Raw genomic sequence first — 16,497 nt, 5'->3', positions numbered from 1 at the left:
ATTTGGGGTTCCCTGGTGTAAATCCTTGCCTTGTGAGAAGCTTCATATCCAAATTAACTTTTATTCCTTATACTGTTTCCTTTATACTTTTGGTGTCTGACAGAAAAAACACCCGAAGAAACCAGAAGCGGTTGAAATGTGGATTGACAGACGACTGTTGCGTAGAAGCTGGGTTGACAAAACCACAAATGATAAAGCCAAGGAAGATCATCAAAACCATAAAAAAGCCAAAAGTTAGAATATCTTGGTGATGCAGCACCCAGAAAAACATGTCCTCCTTCACTTTAATCCCCCAGGCAGGGGAAGATTGAAGGCAAAGGAGGTCCAGGCAGAAGAAGAACCTCATGGCTTCAAAACCTAAAGGTTTGGTTTGGACAAAACTCATGATCACCAACGTCCGATGACGGATATGGCAGAAGAAGAAGAAGAAGAAGAAGAAGAAGAAGAAGAAGATATTGTTTCCATTTTCCCCTAAAATATTAACAGAGCCCACCGTGGTCTGATAACCAAAGTCTTCCCTAGAGAATTGACAAGTCCAGCTGAAACTAAGTTAATCAATTAAAATTAGCAAACTTCCTCAAAATCCCGTAAAGCCTCATCCACATATCAAAGGATAGGGTTTGCAAGCATAAACAGAGTTAATTAAATTAGGTCTCCCAAAGGAACTGCATGTTCACGAGAACAAACATATCTACACACACACACACAGACACACACACACCCCTCAAGGGTAACCCTAGAATCACCATATGAGATGCTTCCACACCCCGGACAAGCTCCCCCGGTAAAAAACTGCCCCTGTGCCCCATTTCTCTGCAAATCGTTTTGCATTTCGGAATAAATATTTCTTCTTTCCTCACAGCTGTCTGGATCTCATTTTTATTTATTCTCGCGCAGTCGAGTTAAATCCCTAAATTATTCCTCTGAAATTCTCAATCTTGAACTTTCATATATGCCTGTTTTAAAATTTTATCACTTTATTGGGCAGCGCCCAGAGCCCGTCTCTGGGAGAGATGGCTATTCAAACATATGAAAAATAAATAAAATGTGCTTTTTCCAGCCAGCTGCCTTTTGCAGGCTCCCATTCCTGGAAGACAGGAAGCCGGCAAAGCTCGACCCTGCCCCATGGCTCTGCAACCTCTGGAAACCTCTGGAAAAGGGGAGCCCATCTTCCCTCATCCCCACTGCCTAAAACTGCTTTTATCTGTTTTGCAACTGCATTGGATTTGCCGATTCACATTTGTTTTGCAATCGGTGGCTCTTCCACAATCTTTCTTACAAATGCGGTTACCGGGTTGGCTATTTATAGTTCTGTGTTGGGTTCCTATTTCACTTTTGTCTCCCAAATTCCATTTTGATATTTTTCGCCCACATTTTCATTGCCAAGATTTCTCTTAATTTTGAAGAGACAAACAGAGTTGGAAGGGACGTTGGAGGTCTTCTAGTCCAACCCCCTGCTCAAGCAGGAGACCCCATACTGTCTCAGACAAGTGACTGTCCAATCTCTTCCTAAAAACCTCCAGTGATGGAGCGTCCATGATTTCTGGTGGCAAGCAGTTCCACCGATTAATTGTCCTCCCTGTTAGGAAGTTTCTCCTTCATTCCAGGTTGCTTCTCTCCTTGATCAGCTTCCAACCATCATTTCTTTTTCCTGCCCTCTGATGCGTTGGACTCTTTAACAGACTAACAGAGTTGGAAGGGACGTTGGAGGTCTTCTAAAATAGAATAGAACTGGAAGGGACCTTGGAGGTCTTCTAGTCCACCCCAACCAATTCTTCCTTATCTGCAGGCATATAAACCTTAATTCCTTCCTGTAAATTACTAATCCACACGGAATTCTTTATTGGCCAATTATGCACGGCTAAAGAATGTAAGAGGACCACACCTGTTTCTTCCCCCCCCCCTTCAACTCTTTTCTCCCATGTGACTGTCACTGAGGTCTGTGAAAGAGGGGGGGTTTCAACCCTCAGCCGGGGGGGGGGGCGTATGACCCACCACGCCCTGTGCAGGGAATATCTTCAGCTGGACTGAAATCAAGATAAGTGAGCTGCCTGATCAAAGATCAACCACATTCAAAAATATCTTTCTTTCTTTTTTTGCAATCAGAAACAAAAACACACAGGGGCCTGGGAGAAGTTGGGGGGCACCTAATGAGCAGAGTGAGGTGCAATTTGTTGACCAGTTTGGGCTTACAACCTGCCCAGTGGATTCTTGGAACGGAAGGATCCACCCGCCAATTTCTCACTTGGTGGCAACGTCGCTACGGGTTTGCTTCAGCCTTGGTTCAAATAGTAATTCAGAAGATGCGTGGAACTCTTCCCTAACCAGCATAGCTTTCTAATCACCCCTCCCTCGCTGGGTGGCAGCACTGGGAGCCCCCCTCTGAAACTGGCCTGAAGGGTGCTGGCCAGGGGTGGGTTGCTCCCGGCATTACTGATGGTTCGGTGCGTGCGGAATTTTTTGTTTACCGCCAAACCGCTACTGGTTCAGCTGAACCGGTAGGAATCCGCCACAGGTGCTGACCCTCGAACTGGGCTCCAGGTGGGCTCAAGGGAGGCTGTGGGTGCTTGTCAAGGCAACGAAAGCTCCTGAAAGCTGGAGCCACGTTGCCCCGAGGCATCACCTCCACCTGGCCCCCTGAGTCCTCAACCGGAGACCCCGGTTAAGGACTTGCCGTGGGTTGGCTGTTGGGTGTTTCCATTGCTCCCCAAATCTGCCTGCCAATCTGTCCCCCTCCTCCCCCTCCTATATTTTGATCTTTGTCCGGGGCCGCACCCCATGAGGCATCCGCACGTCAAGTCCCCATGGTGAAGGGGAAAGTCCAGGGTTCGAGATGGGCGAGCAGCCTCTTGCCCTCTGCCCGTGGAGGGGGGGTGGGAAGTGCGGCCAGCTATATAAGTCGGAAAGGGAGATGCGCTCGTCCTTCACTCCAGCTGCTTCCCAGGATGGGCTGCAAGAAGGCAGGCCTGGCGGCGGTGCTTCTCCTCCTGGCCCTGGAGGGCCTTTTCGCCACCGGACCCAGCAGGTAAGCACCGACGCTTCGATTAAACCGAGGCTGCTGCTGCAGGAGGCATCCCTCCCGTCCTTCCCTCAGCTGGTGGGAGAGCTGCAACTCTGGAAGAAATCCAGTTTGGCACCCTTGGTCTAGGGTCTCCTGCTTGAGCAGGGGCTGGACTGGAAGACCTCCACGGTCCCTTCCAGCTCTATTCTGACTTAGGTTTGTCTTTCGGGGATCGTTCAAAGCACCTGGATGACACACGGAGGCCTTTCAGCATTTCTTCCGCCCTTAAAGCTGAAGCCAGAAGCTACTTTGGGGTGGGGGTCTTCAGGGTGGGAATCCCATTTCTAGCAGATCTGAGAAGAGCGGAGGGAGGGCTGGCTCTGGGGGAGCTAACAGAAGGAACACCCGAAATGCTGGAAGGCGAGCAGCTGGGAGAGAGGAGGCTCTCTGCCTTGTCTACGGAGCTTCCCAGTCATCCAGACTATGGTTGTCCCAAAGGGGCTTTAGTGGACAGAACTGAGGAAGCTTCTTGGAGGAGAAGTGAAAAGTTTTCAAAGAATAGCCAAGAAAGTTGACTTTTGATCCTAGGCCTAATCAAAAATCTTCATTTAACTTGGATGAGTAACGAAAGGTCACAGTTTCATAGACTTTGGTCCAGGTTTTTTACGTGTGATGCTTCCCTCCACATTGTCCTTGGTGCTCATCCTAAGGCCTGGGTTTCAGACCCCCCGCCCTGCCTCCCTCCGAACTGGCTCCCTTGGAGGGCGAGGGCGACCCACACCCTGCTGGGCACCGGGGGCGGGGGAGGGCGAGGAACACCCAAGGGCTTCTTTGAGGCGAACCTTGGAGCCTTTTGCCATCGGTGGCCATTGGAAGGTCATGTGGGGTGCAGAAGGAGGGAGGTCCTGGGGGGGGGGTCCCATTGGGAGGGGAGGGGGGGCAGGGGGCTCTGTCTCTGTGCGGAAGTTAACCCTCCCTGCCCCTCCCTTTCATCCCCCGTTTCAGGGTACACTTAGCCCCAGGTGTGGAGACTCCACCGAAGACCCTGAGCACAGACTGTGAGTAGTATTTCCCTTCTACTCAAGGAGAATATTTGTAGCTCAGGATTGTATTTCCCTTCCTCGCTCCCTCCTTCCTTTTCTCTCCTTCCTTCCTTATTTCCTTCTTTTTCTTCCTTCCTTCTTTCCTTCCTTCTTTCCTTCCTTCCTTTTCCTTCCTTACGTCTGTCCCTTTCTTTCCATCCCTTCCTTCCTTTTCTCTCCTTCATCCCTTTCTTTTCCTTCCTTCCTTCTTTTTCTCTCCTTCCTTCCTTATTTCCTTCTTTTTCTTCCTTCCTTCTTGTCTTCCTTCCTTCTGTCCCTTTCTTTCCATCCCTTCCTTCCTTTTCTCTCCTTCATCCCTTTCTTTTCCTTCCTTCCTTCCTTCCTTCCTTCTATCCGTTTCTTTCCATCCCTTCCTTCCTTTTCTCTCCTTCCTTATTTCCTTCCTTTTCCTTCCTTTTCCTTCCTTTTCTTTCCTTGCTTCTGCCCCTTTCTTTCCATCCCTCCCTCCATTCCTTCCTTTTTTCTCTCTCCTTCCTTCCTTCCTTCCTTCCTTCCTTCCTTCCTTCCTTCCTTCCTTCCTTCCCCTGCACTACCCTGGTCCCAGAGGGAGCAAGGGGCATCTTCTGTGCAGATGCCCAGGGGGGCACCTGAGAGCTTTGGAGGCAGAGGAGAGAAGGGGGCATTCCACAGCTCCCAACCCTCCTTCCCTCCCGAAGCAGGGAGTGGCCATGCAGTGCCAAACCAGGCGCTTCCAGGCACTGGGAAACCCAGCATCCTTTGCACCTGAGGGGCTGTGTATCAATGGCTGGAGGGGCTGACCTTTTGCTCCCCCTTCCCCTTAGACTACTGTGACTTTGACAATGCCGACCATCCCTTCTGCGACTGGAGCCAGCCCCCCAACAGCCAGGGCAGCCTGTGGCTCCGAGCACAGGGGCAGAAGCCTGGGGAGAGCCCTGGACCCCCTGAAGGAGACATCGCACGGAGTAAGAGCTTCGCGGTGGCCCCGGTCTCTTCTGCGGAGGCTGCGCTGGGCCCCTCTCAGGCCAGCATCCTCGTGGGGCCCTGGGACAGACAGGCAGCCCTAGGGTTGGCACCCGCTGCCCCTGGATCCGTGCCACCTTGAACTTCCCTCTCCTGGCCGAGCTTCCCCACAACCTGGGGCTCCCGGCAAGGGGAGGGTACACCCCAGAGATCCCAGGGCAGCAAGCCAAGGCCCTCCCTGCAAAGCCCTGCCCTTCGGGGTGCATCTGGCAGGGGCCCCATCAGCCCGGCCCCTCTGCTCTCCAGCCCCCTAAAAGGGCCACGGCTTCTCCCTTCCCAGGAGACAATTACATCCATCCAGCAGCTGGAGGGCTTGCACAGCTGGAGAGCCCGGATGTGGACCTGGCGGGGGCGGAGGTCTGCGTGCGATTCCTGTATTATTTTTACGGCCTCAGCTCCGAAGTCCCGCTGAGCGTCGAGATCCAGGACGCTTCGGGCAGTGTCGCCCTCTTGTGGACCCCAAAGAAAGTGCAGAGCACCTCCTGGCTGAGTGGGGCCATCACAGTTCCTGCCCAGACTCTGCGCCCCTTCAAGGTAAGGGGGGGGGGGAGGCAGGGGAGAGTCCTCAACCTATGACCATAATCGAGCCTGGCAATTGCAGTCATAAATCCTGATGTTCGTAAAGCAGGTCACCACGTGGCTGGAGTCATTGCATCCTTTTGTGTGGCGTTCATTAAGCAAACAGCCCCCCCCCCCCCCCCCAGTGTTGTCTGATTTCCTTTGCGGGAATCTGGAAGGAAACCCCATTTTCCCTCAGAAATAGAAATCCGGGGTCACGTGACTGCAGGGCGTTGCGAACAGCCGTAAACGAAGGGCGGTTTTCCAAGGACAAAAATGTGGTCACGTGACCACGAGGGCTGGGGGCCACGTCAGAACTTCGGAACCAGGTTGTAAGTCCCGTTTGGAGGAGCCTGTCGTAATTTCGAACGGTCGCTAAGCAGCCAGTCATAAGTCGAGGATTATCATTACTCAGGTCATTCTGACTTCCTGGCTGCCTCCCAGCTGCCTATTTTGTTTTGTTTGGTTGGTTTTGTTTTAATTATTTTATTTTACTATTTTATGTTTTATTTTATTATTTTATTTTATTCTTATTTCATTTTATTTTATTTTACTATTTTTTATTATTTTTACTTTACTTTTTATTTTGTTTTATTTTATTATTTCATTTTATGTTTTGTTTTATTTTATTCTATTTTACTATTTTATTATTTTATTTTACATTTTATTATTTTATTTTACATTTTATTATTTTATTTTACATTTTATTATTTTATTTTACATTTTATTATTTTATTTTACATTTTATTATTTTATTTTATGTTTTACTTTATTATATATTTTGTTTTATCCAGTAGTTCAATATAGCTGGCCGTCTCACCCAAGTGACTCTGGGCAGAGTAAAGATACAAACAAACATAAACTACTCTTAAAAACAGGGAAACATAAACAGAAGCAACATTCGAACCCCAAATATATAACAGAATTGGAAGGGATTTTGAAGCTCTTCCGGTGGTCCAACCGATCTTGGTTATATCTCACAGTTGGCCCACCCTAAGCTCTTGCATAGTTGGTCTTTTGCACCGTAAGCCCTTGTCCGTGTCTGATCTGAATTGCATAAAACAATCCTTGTTAACTCTTGGGGATGTAAAGGCCCTGTTTGGAGAGCAGGAACAAACCCTCATCTGTCTTTCTATCCAGGTTGTTTTCAAAGGCAAAGAGGTCAGCACAGGAGACATCTCACTGGCTCTGGACTCCATCTTCATCCAACCGGGACCTTGTTCACGTAAGCGTTCTTCCCCCATGCCCCCACCACCTTCACGCTTCACGTGTTTCCCAACCTTGGCGGCTTTAAGATGGATGGACTTCAACTCCCAGAATTCTCTGGCACTAATGCACTAATGTTTTCCCTTTTGTCAAAGTACCTGGTGTGCCCAAATATGGGCCACTGGAATAGGGCTGAAAGGCAAATGGGGAGCAGTATGCTCCCTCCCTCCCATATTTGGGCACACCAGGTGCTTTGACAAAAGAAAAAACACTTACTCATTCCCCTGGTTCAGCTGATAAGAGAGGAGAGCTTGTGGCTTAGAGGTTAATACAACTGCCTAATCAGTAAAAACAGCCAAAGCTCGAATCCCAGTAAGGGTTTGGCTAGCTGATGAGAGGTAAATAGTTTGAAATAGATCTATACTAGTCTCCCTTTATTTATTTATCAGCAAAAATGCAACCCCACACACACACACACACTCTTTGTGGCCTGCTTACTCTCTTGTAATCCCTTCCTCTGCAATCTTTGCACTCTAGGCGATAGACTTCTGGCTAGGGAATTCTGGGAGTTGAACTCCATCCATTTTAAAGGCACCAAGGTTGAGAAACACTGCTCTGGAGAAGAAGGGTTTTGCTGAATGGGTGGTGGTCTCATTCTCTCCTCCCCCCCCCCCTTCTACAGCCTGTAAGACCAAATGCGATTTTGATACTGCAATGGATCTCTGTGGGTGGAGCAACCCAGACGAGGGAGATGTGGCTTGGACTCAATGGCCTGGCTCCACAGGGATACCTGGTGTGGGGCCATCAGATGACTTCTCCAGGCCTGGAGGTGAGTATGTATTGGGCAAGAAGAAGGTACTACCTGTTGAGGCAGGTATTCCTAAGGTGCTTTCCTCCAATGCAAGTAGAGGTTTCTTTTGCATGTAACTTTGGGTCACTTTGCATCAAGCAGGAGGGAAGCATATTTCAAATATGCATCAAGCATATTTCAACTTTACCACCACATTTCCACTCTTAACAGTGTTTCAGTAGCACTATCACTCATATTTACATCATGGCTATTTCAACTCACTTTATACATCATTATTCTATGTACTGTACAATTATTTATATAGGTACTGTACATAGTTTTAACATATCCATATTTACAAATATATACAATATCTTCCCTTTTTAATATACCTCTCCAGTAGTCTTTATGTATGTTCTTTGCATCTATTTTCTAGCAAATTATACCATATATTTCAAATCATATAATCTGTTTCTTCTCTATCTTTTAATTCCATAGTTAGCCTGTCCATCTCAGCACAATCTATCACCTTTTTTTATTACCCATGACATCTGAAGAAACGCTATCTTGTTTCCAGTTTTGAGCAAATGTAATTCTGGCAAAGGTCTTCTCTTATTATACCTAATAGGAATAACTCCGGTCTCGATTCAGTTTTTTGCTTCGCAATTTCTTCTAGACATGTCTTTATTTGGTTCCAATATTTCCTGGGCAATATTTTGGGCACCTCCACCACATATGGGAAAATGCACCTTGTTTATATTTGCATCTCCAGCATTCTGCCGATCAGTTCGGAAACATTTCTGCCAGCCTCCGGAGGTTTTTATGGCCCAGCATAGTCTCAGGCTTTTCAAACCTGCTTCCCACCCCCCTCCGGACTCTTGCCCCAAAGCCAATTCAGATCCTTTCCACTGTCATTGTAGCTGGTTCCTACATGTGGCTGGAGCCTTTCGATGAGGGAAGTCGTGGAAGCAGCTTTCTGAAGAGCCCCACGTTCAGTTCGGGAGGGTGCCTTCTCCTGACCTTCTTCTACACTCTCCATGGCGTCTCTGACGATTCGGCCCTGAAGATCTACGCGGCTCCCCCAGGCAGGTTCCTGGGACTTCGGAAGGGGACCCGCCCTCCCCCCAAAGACCCTCCGAGCAGATGGAGCCTTGAGTAAACGCCATTTCCTCTTTGTGTTTCCTGTAAATAGGGGGAGACCTGGGGGTCCCGTTGCTGACTCTCAAAGGGGAACATGGTCCCAACTGGAGGGGAAGGTCTGTTAATTATACCGGGAGGGAGGACATCCAGGTAAGGGGGTCGAAGGGGAGATGATGCGGGGGGGGGGGGTGTTGCTGCTCGCTTTGGCCATGTGGGAGTAGAAGGAGCAGAGGTGGGTTGCTGTGGGCATGGCCCGGTATGGCCCTACCGGTAGTGGCCCGGAGCAGCTGAGAGCATACTGGTACGGTGGCTCTTTTGGCCCACCCTCCCTCGCTCTATATCTGTTTTTACGGCAAACGGCAAAGTTCACATGTGTGCACATCGTGCGGTTCCTGTGCGAGCCCCAACAATCAGCTGTTTCTCGCAGGGGTGGTGGATTTGGCACAGTCAGGCGCTTGTGCGAACAGAACACGCGAGTGCATGATGAGCGTACCGGTAGTGACAGTAAGAGCAACTCCCCACGGAGCAGAGGGGAATACCTGCAGTCCTCCCAATGAAGCCCAAAACTTCCATTGCTAAATGAGACGGTTGCTAAATGAGTTTTCCTTGACAGGGTTGTTAAGTGAATCACTGCCGTTGTTAAGTTAGTAACACGGTTGTTAAGTGAATCTGGCTTCCCCGTTGAATTTGCAAAAGCGAAAGGGGATGGCAGGGCCATGGGGGGGTGTTGCAATGGCCGTAAGTGTGAAAAACAGTCATCACCCTTTTTCAGTGCCGTCGTAACTTCAAATAATCACTAAATGAATGGTTTTAAGTTAAGGACGACCTGTATCCACGTGACAGATTGTCAGGCTCCCAAAACCATAAATGGCACCCAGAGATTTTTCTAAGCAGTTTCCTTCCTCTGCTCCACGCCTACGGACCGAATCTTGCCAAACTGTAGCAGACTATTTTCCTCCTAAGATGTATACTTTCGGAATTAATAGGAAGGAACTGCCTTCACCCTCTTTCTTCCACGCAAACGGAGCTGTCCCTTCCTCCTTTGGAGTGGAGCCCTTCCCTGCGGGGAATCCAGACTACCGTCTGGAACATCTCATTTGTCGAAAGGGCCCACCTCTGCTTGCTCTAGAACAGGAATCTCCAAACTTGGAAACTTTAAGAATTGTGGACTTCAACTCCCAGAAATGCCCAGGCCTTTTTGCTCCTTAGAGATTGCGGAGGAAGGGATTACAAGAGAGTAAGCAGGCCACAATGGGTAGGCATATAAAAAGGAATGCATTAGTGCCGGGGGATTCTGGGAACTGAAGTCCACGCCTCTTAAAGCCACCAGGTTTGTGGCTTTAAGTTGCCACAGTTGGAGACCCCGGCCCTAGAATCCAAGGTGCCTCCTTACCATTGTGTGATCTCAACTCCTCTTTACTGGAGCATGTCTCAATCAGCTGTCAGAGAGCCTGTCAACCACACAGCTGCTTACACTACTGGCTGGATGCATGGCCCCCTGGCTATTATGGCAGAACATGGCAGGTAACCTCGCTTTACACAAGTGGTGGAGTTAGAGCATGGCAGAGCATGGACACTCGAGGGACTCTACCACCAGTGTGGCAACGTCAGACTCGAGACCCGCAGGTTGGATCCGGCCAAAAATGGGCTGCGCGGAGGTCTCTGTCAGCCAAAACAGGCTGCATCTCCATCCCTCCGTGGCCCATTTTTAGCCCCCACAGCCTCCTGCAGCACTCTGCCAGCCAAAAACGGGCTACACGGGGGGTTCGCAGGGCCTCCATGCGGCTCATTTTTGGCCTCAGAGTGCTGCTGGAGGCCATGGAGGGTGAAAATGAGGCATGGGGGGGGAAACCATGCACCCTCCTGTGCCCCGTTTTGGCCAGTAGGGTGCTACAGAAGGCACCAGTCCGGCCTCCCCCACCCTCCCCGCCCCACCACCAGCATGTGGAGGAGAACTACAATGCTGATCCGGCCCTCGAAGAAATCCAGTTTGACACCCCTGCTCTACACAGAAGGTCCGATCTTAGAGAGGTTAATTAACATAACTGTTGCCTGCAATGCTACACCCAGCAGTTGAGTGGGCATCCTTAAGCATCCACGGGCATCCTTTCCTGCTGGTGGTCATTCATGGTTTTCCCCTTCCAGTTTGTCTTCGAAGGCATCTATGCAGGGAATCCGGGCTTGGCAGTGGACAATGTGGCAGTTTCTCCCTGTGAAGGTAACCCAGGCCTGACCCTGTGGGCAAGTAGTGTGGGTGGTGGTGGGAGTGGGGCTGAAGAATAGCCAAGGGGTGAAGGGAAGCTGACTCTGCCTCGCTGCCTTTCCTGCCCCACAGATATTTTTGCCAGCTGTGATTTCAACAACAACACGGACCCCTTCTGTGGCTGGAGTGAGTCTATGAATAACACCTGGAAACGAACAAACCGAAACACCCCAACCGAAGACACTGGGCCCCCTGGAGATTATCCCCACGGTGGTAAGAAGAAGGGGACACGCCTGGGATTTCAAGACGGGGATTTCATCACTTCCACCACATTCGAATTGGGGCAGAGATGGTATTCAGCAGGTTCTGACCAGTTCTAGAGAACCAGTAGCAGAAATTTTGAGTCGTTCGGAGAACCGGCAAATACCACCTCTGGCTTTATTTTATAATTAAATAAAATTGATGAATTGTCCGGTGAGTTGCCTTGCAGGAAATTGGCAAGTTGTCCCATGGTGAGTGGGCCATGGTGAATTGGCAGCGATGAGTTGGCCACGGCGAGTTGTCCCATTTTGGAGGAGGGTTGTGGTCCTTAGTGCTAGATGAGCATAGTTGTTTCCTTGCAGACATTTCATGACCCAACTGGGTAACATCATCAGTGTAATGATCCTTGATGAACATCATCTAGCAGTAATGATGTTACCTACTTGGGTTCATGAAATGTCTGCAAGAAAACAACCAGATTCAGAGAGCGCCAAGGACCCCTCACAATACTCTGTGGCCTGACCTCCTCCCTCTGGCGCCTGTCCTGTCAGTGTTGACATAAGGACCATGGATGCCCTGATGGGTCTCCCTCACCTTTTTCTAGAAGGCTACTACATCTACGTAGAAGGTGGCCAACTGAAGCCGAATGAGTCTACGCGTTTCTCCAGCTCACCATTCTGCATCAGTCAGGAGGCCTGCGTTGAATTCTACTACCACATGCATAGCGTCGTGGAAGTGGAGACTCAGTTGCAGGTCCTGCTGGAGGACCCTTCAGGAAGCGCCGTTCTACTCTGGAACCGTATAGGGACTCAGAGTCCCAACTGGCTGTATGGATCTGTGACATTGCCGTACACTAGAGCACAGCCAAGCAAGGTTAGTGGAAGAGGAGACTAACGGATCCCCGGTATACAAGGCGCACCAGTGTAGTTTATTGACAACCAGGAGTTTGCATATTTTAGGATGCAAGACTTGTGGGGGGGAAAGGGTAGAACAGATGTCTGCATATCTGCGGTGGTCCCAGCTTTTGGGTAAGATGAATCATGATTGACTACCAATAAAGGAGAATATTTGTAGCTCAGAATTGAAATGAGGATGCTGTCAGGTTTCCTAAAAATGCCCTAATTAATTTACGAGCCTCGAGCCAATGTTCAAAAGAAATCCAGTCATTTATTAGCAGCACCATTAGGCAAGGCCTTTTCGCAGTCAGATCTGAGCCTTGTTAGGCTGAATTATAGCTGAACTTTACCCCTGTTCCTTCCCTCCTCTCAGTCTGTGTCATAAATCATATTCCCCAATGAGGTGCACCCCTCCCAAGTCTACTGCAGTAATCTGAGATCCAACTTCAGCCGACAGTATGCATGGAATGCCCCCGTCTTCTCTCACTATGGCAACTTTAGGAGTTGACAGGTGCTCTCTCACCTTTGTTATTTGCTTATAGGTGTTTCATTACCTAAACTAGGATCACACCATCAGTGCTGGTTAGTTTGGGCAATGAAATGACTGCAAGAGAATAGCAAGGACCCTCCCATGACTCACTGTTTTCCTTGAATTCAGGTGACGTTTGAGGTTATCAGAGGAAGGAACGCCTACTTGGATGTATCATTGGATAACATTTTGGTGCACAAGGGCCTTTGTGCAGGTGAGGCAGTCTAAGCAGGATTCTGCACACCTAGAAATAGAGGTATGAAGGTATAGGCTGCAGTGGATGTGGGCAGTATGGTCAGTTTTCTTTCTGGGTGGATAGAGGGGCACACAAACGCAAATGTGTGACAGTCCACCTGTGTTTCTGTGTAGAGCGGAAGTACTGGTTTTGATCACACGGTGTAAATTAAGCTTCTATGAAAGGGACATGAAAGAAGTTCACAGCAGAAAGAACACCAAATGGAGAAGAAACCCATTGTAACTCAATGGCTCTTGGAGCCCCTGTGGGGGGTACAGGCTCTGAATGGTGACAGGGCCCAAGAGGCTTATCCTTCATGGTCCTAATTTCAAAATTGTTCTTCTTTCCAGAATACCCACCAACTCCTGTGCCTCCAAGCACCATTGCAACAGCTCCAACAACTGCTGTGGGACCAGTTCCGACTGTACCACATGAACAATCGACCATCTCCCGGCCTACAATGATAACCTCTTCAAAACCCACAATGCCCAGTGCATCCACTGACACAAAAAGCACAGGAACCAAGCCCCATCCAACAGCATTGAAGTCCACAGTGGACACTGGCGAGTCCATCAAGCCGATCACCGTAACAACAAGTGCTCCTGTCGTCACCAGGAATACAAGTCTGGCCACTACGCCAGTTCCTCCCATCACCACCACCGAAGCTGTCCTTACAAACATCACCATCCCCACTGGAACAGCCGCTACTCCCATCACCACCAGCACAGCTGTGGGTCCCAACATCACCGTCCCCACTGGAACAGCAGCTACTCCCATCACCACCACCGAAGCTGTCCATCCCAACATCACTGTCCCCACTGGAACAGCCACTACTCCCATCACCACCAGCACAACTGTGAGTCCCAACATCACCGTCCCCACTGGAACAGCCGGTACCCCCATCACCACCAGTACGGCTGTCAGTCCCAACATCCCCATCCCCACTGGAACAGCCGCTACTCCCATCATCACCAGCACAGCTGTCCATCCCAACATCACTGTCCCCACTACAACAGCCAGTACCCCCATCACCACCAGCACGGCTGTGGGTCCCAACATCACCGTCCCCACCGGAACAGCAACTACTCCCATCACCACCAGCACAGCTGTGGGTCCCAACATCACCAACCCCATTGGAACAGCCGCTACTCCCATCACCAGCAGCACAGCTGTCCATCCCAACATCACTGTCCCCACTACAACAGCCAGTACCCCCATCACCACCAGCACGGCTGTGGGTCCCAACATCACCGTCCCCACCGAAATAGCAACTACTCCCATTACCATCAGCACAGCTGTGGGTTCCAACATCACCATCCCCACTGGAACAGCCACTACTCCCATCACCACCAGCACAACTGTGGGTCCCAACATCACCATCCCCTTTGGAACAGCCGCTACTCCCATCACCAGCAGCACAGCTGTGGGTCCCAACATCACCATCCCCATTGGAACAGCCAGTACCCCCATCACCACCAGCACGGCTGTGGGTCCCAACATCACCGTCCCCACTGAAACAGCAACTACTCCCATCACCACCAGCACAACTGTGGGTCCCAACATCACCATCCCCACTGGAACAGCCGCTACTCCCATCACCACCAGCACAGCTGTGGGTCCCCACATCACCATCCCCATTGGAACAGCCGCTACTCCCATCACCAGCAGCACAGCTGTCCATCCCAACATCACTGTCCCCACTACAACAGCCAGTACCCCCATCACCACCAGCACGGCTGTGGGTCCCAACATCACCGTCCCCACCGAAACAGCAACTACTCCCATCACCACCAGCACAACTGTGGGTCCCAACATCACCATCCCCACTGGAACAGCCGCTACTCCCATCACCACCAGCACAGCTGTAGGTCCCAACATCACCATCCCCATTGGAACAGCCGCTACTCCCATCACCAGCAGCACAGCTGTGGGTCCCAACAGCACCATCCCCATTGGAACAGCCAGTACCCCCATCACCACCAGCACAACTGTGGGTCCCAACATCACCATCCCCACTGGAACAGCCGCTACTCCCATCACCACCAGCACAGCTGTGGGTCCCAACATCACCATCCCCATTGGAACAGCCGCTACTCCCATCACCAGCAGCACAGCTGTGGGTCCCAACAGCACCATCCCCATTGGAACAGCCAGTACCCCCATCACCACCAGCACGGCTGTGAGTCCCAACATCACCGTCCCCACCGGAACAGCAACTACTCCCATCACCACCAGCACAACTGTGGGTCCCAACATCACCATCCCCACTGGAACAGCCACTACTCCCATCACCACCAGCACAGCTGTGGGTCCCAACATCACCATCCCCACTGGAACAGCCACTACTCCCATCACCACCAGCACAGCTGTGGGTCCCAACATCACCATCCCCACTGGAACAGCCACTACTCCCATCACCACCAGCACAGCTGTGGGTCCCAACATCACCATCCCCACTGGAACAGCCACTACTCCCATCACCAGCAGCACAGCTGTCCATCCCAACATCACTGTCCCCACTACAACAGCCAGTACCCCTATCACCACCAGCACGGCTGTGGGTCCCAACATCACCATCCCCACCGGAACAGCAACTACTCCCATCACCACCAGCACAGTTGTGGGTCCCAACATCACCGTCCCCACTGGAACAGCTGCTACTCCCATCACCACCAGCACAGCTGTGGGTCCCAACATCACCATCCCCACTGGAACAGCTGCTACTCCCATCACTACCAGCACAGCTGTCGGTCCCAACATCACCGTCCCCACTGGAACAGCTGCTACTCCCATCACCACCAGCACAGCTATCCGACCCAACATCACTGTCCCCACTACAACAGCTGATACTCCGATCACCACCAGCACATCTGTCGGTCCCAACATCATAGTTTCCACTACAACAGCCGGTTCTCCCATCACCACCAGCACATCTGTCGGTCCCAACATCACTGTCCCCACTACAACAGCTGATACTCCGATCACCACCAGCACATCTGTCGGTCCCAACATCATAGTTTCCACTACAACAGCCAGTTCTCCCATCACCACCAGCACAGCTGTCCGTCCCAACATCACCATCCCTACTACAACAGCCAGTACTCCCATCACCAGCAGCGTGGCTGTCCATCCCAACACCACCATCCTCACTGGAACAACTTCTACTCCCAAACTGACAACTACGTTGCAACCTCCCACTTATGACACCAGACCAAACAAACCATCTTCCCCCACCTCTGCCCTGACCAGCTCTACCCCTTCCAAGAGTCCCACCACCATGCAGCCCTTGCTGACAGATTCTGTTAATACCCCCAAATCTACAACAAAGAGGCCAGGTGTGGACCAGACGACTCCTGGGCAACCTCCAGGTAGGTGCTTTGGAGAGGTTCTAATCTCTCACTTTCAGTCATGTCTTCAGAAATGGTTGTTAGGTAAGGTGAAAATTGCAGTTGTAAAAAAGATCAAATCTATTAACTATAATATTAGGAACAGAATAAGAAGATCAAGAACAACAAAAGTAGGAGCAAAATGTCAGTTTTCTGATGAAGGAAGTGCTGTTCATTGTTGTGCCAGGAAAAAGAGAAAGTGAGCAAA

The 16,497-nt window shown here is 50.4% G+C and overlaps 1 protein-coding gene across 1 annotated transcript; it reads left to right on the top strand.

Annotated features, from left to right (window-relative positions):
- Positions 1–1,945: 1,945 nt before the first annotated feature.
- Positions 1,946–8,798, top strand: LOC309381824 (zonadhesin-like; the record flags this gene model as incomplete). Its single annotated transcript, XM_081933108.1, has 8 exons — positions 1,946–2,042; positions 2,934–3,025; positions 4,007–4,059; positions 4,887–5,027; positions 5,366–5,619; positions 6,784–6,868; positions 7,532–7,678; positions 8,560–8,798. Exons 2-8 carry the CDS (start codon positions 2,946–2,948, stop codon positions 8,796–8,798), a joined length of 999 nt encoding a protein of 332 aa, XP_081789234.1. The 5' UTR covers positions 1,946–2,042; positions 2,934–2,945.
- Positions 8,799–16,497: the final 7,699 nt, after the last annotated feature.

This window comes from Natrix helvetica (genome assembly GCF_964273705.1).
Source record: "Natrix helvetica genome assembly, chromosome: Z".
In the NCBI taxonomy this organism is placed as follows: Eukaryota; Metazoa; Chordata; class Lepidosauria; order Squamata; family Natricidae; genus Natrix; species Natrix helvetica.
This window is presented reverse-complemented; position numbering and strand designations above follow the sequence as displayed.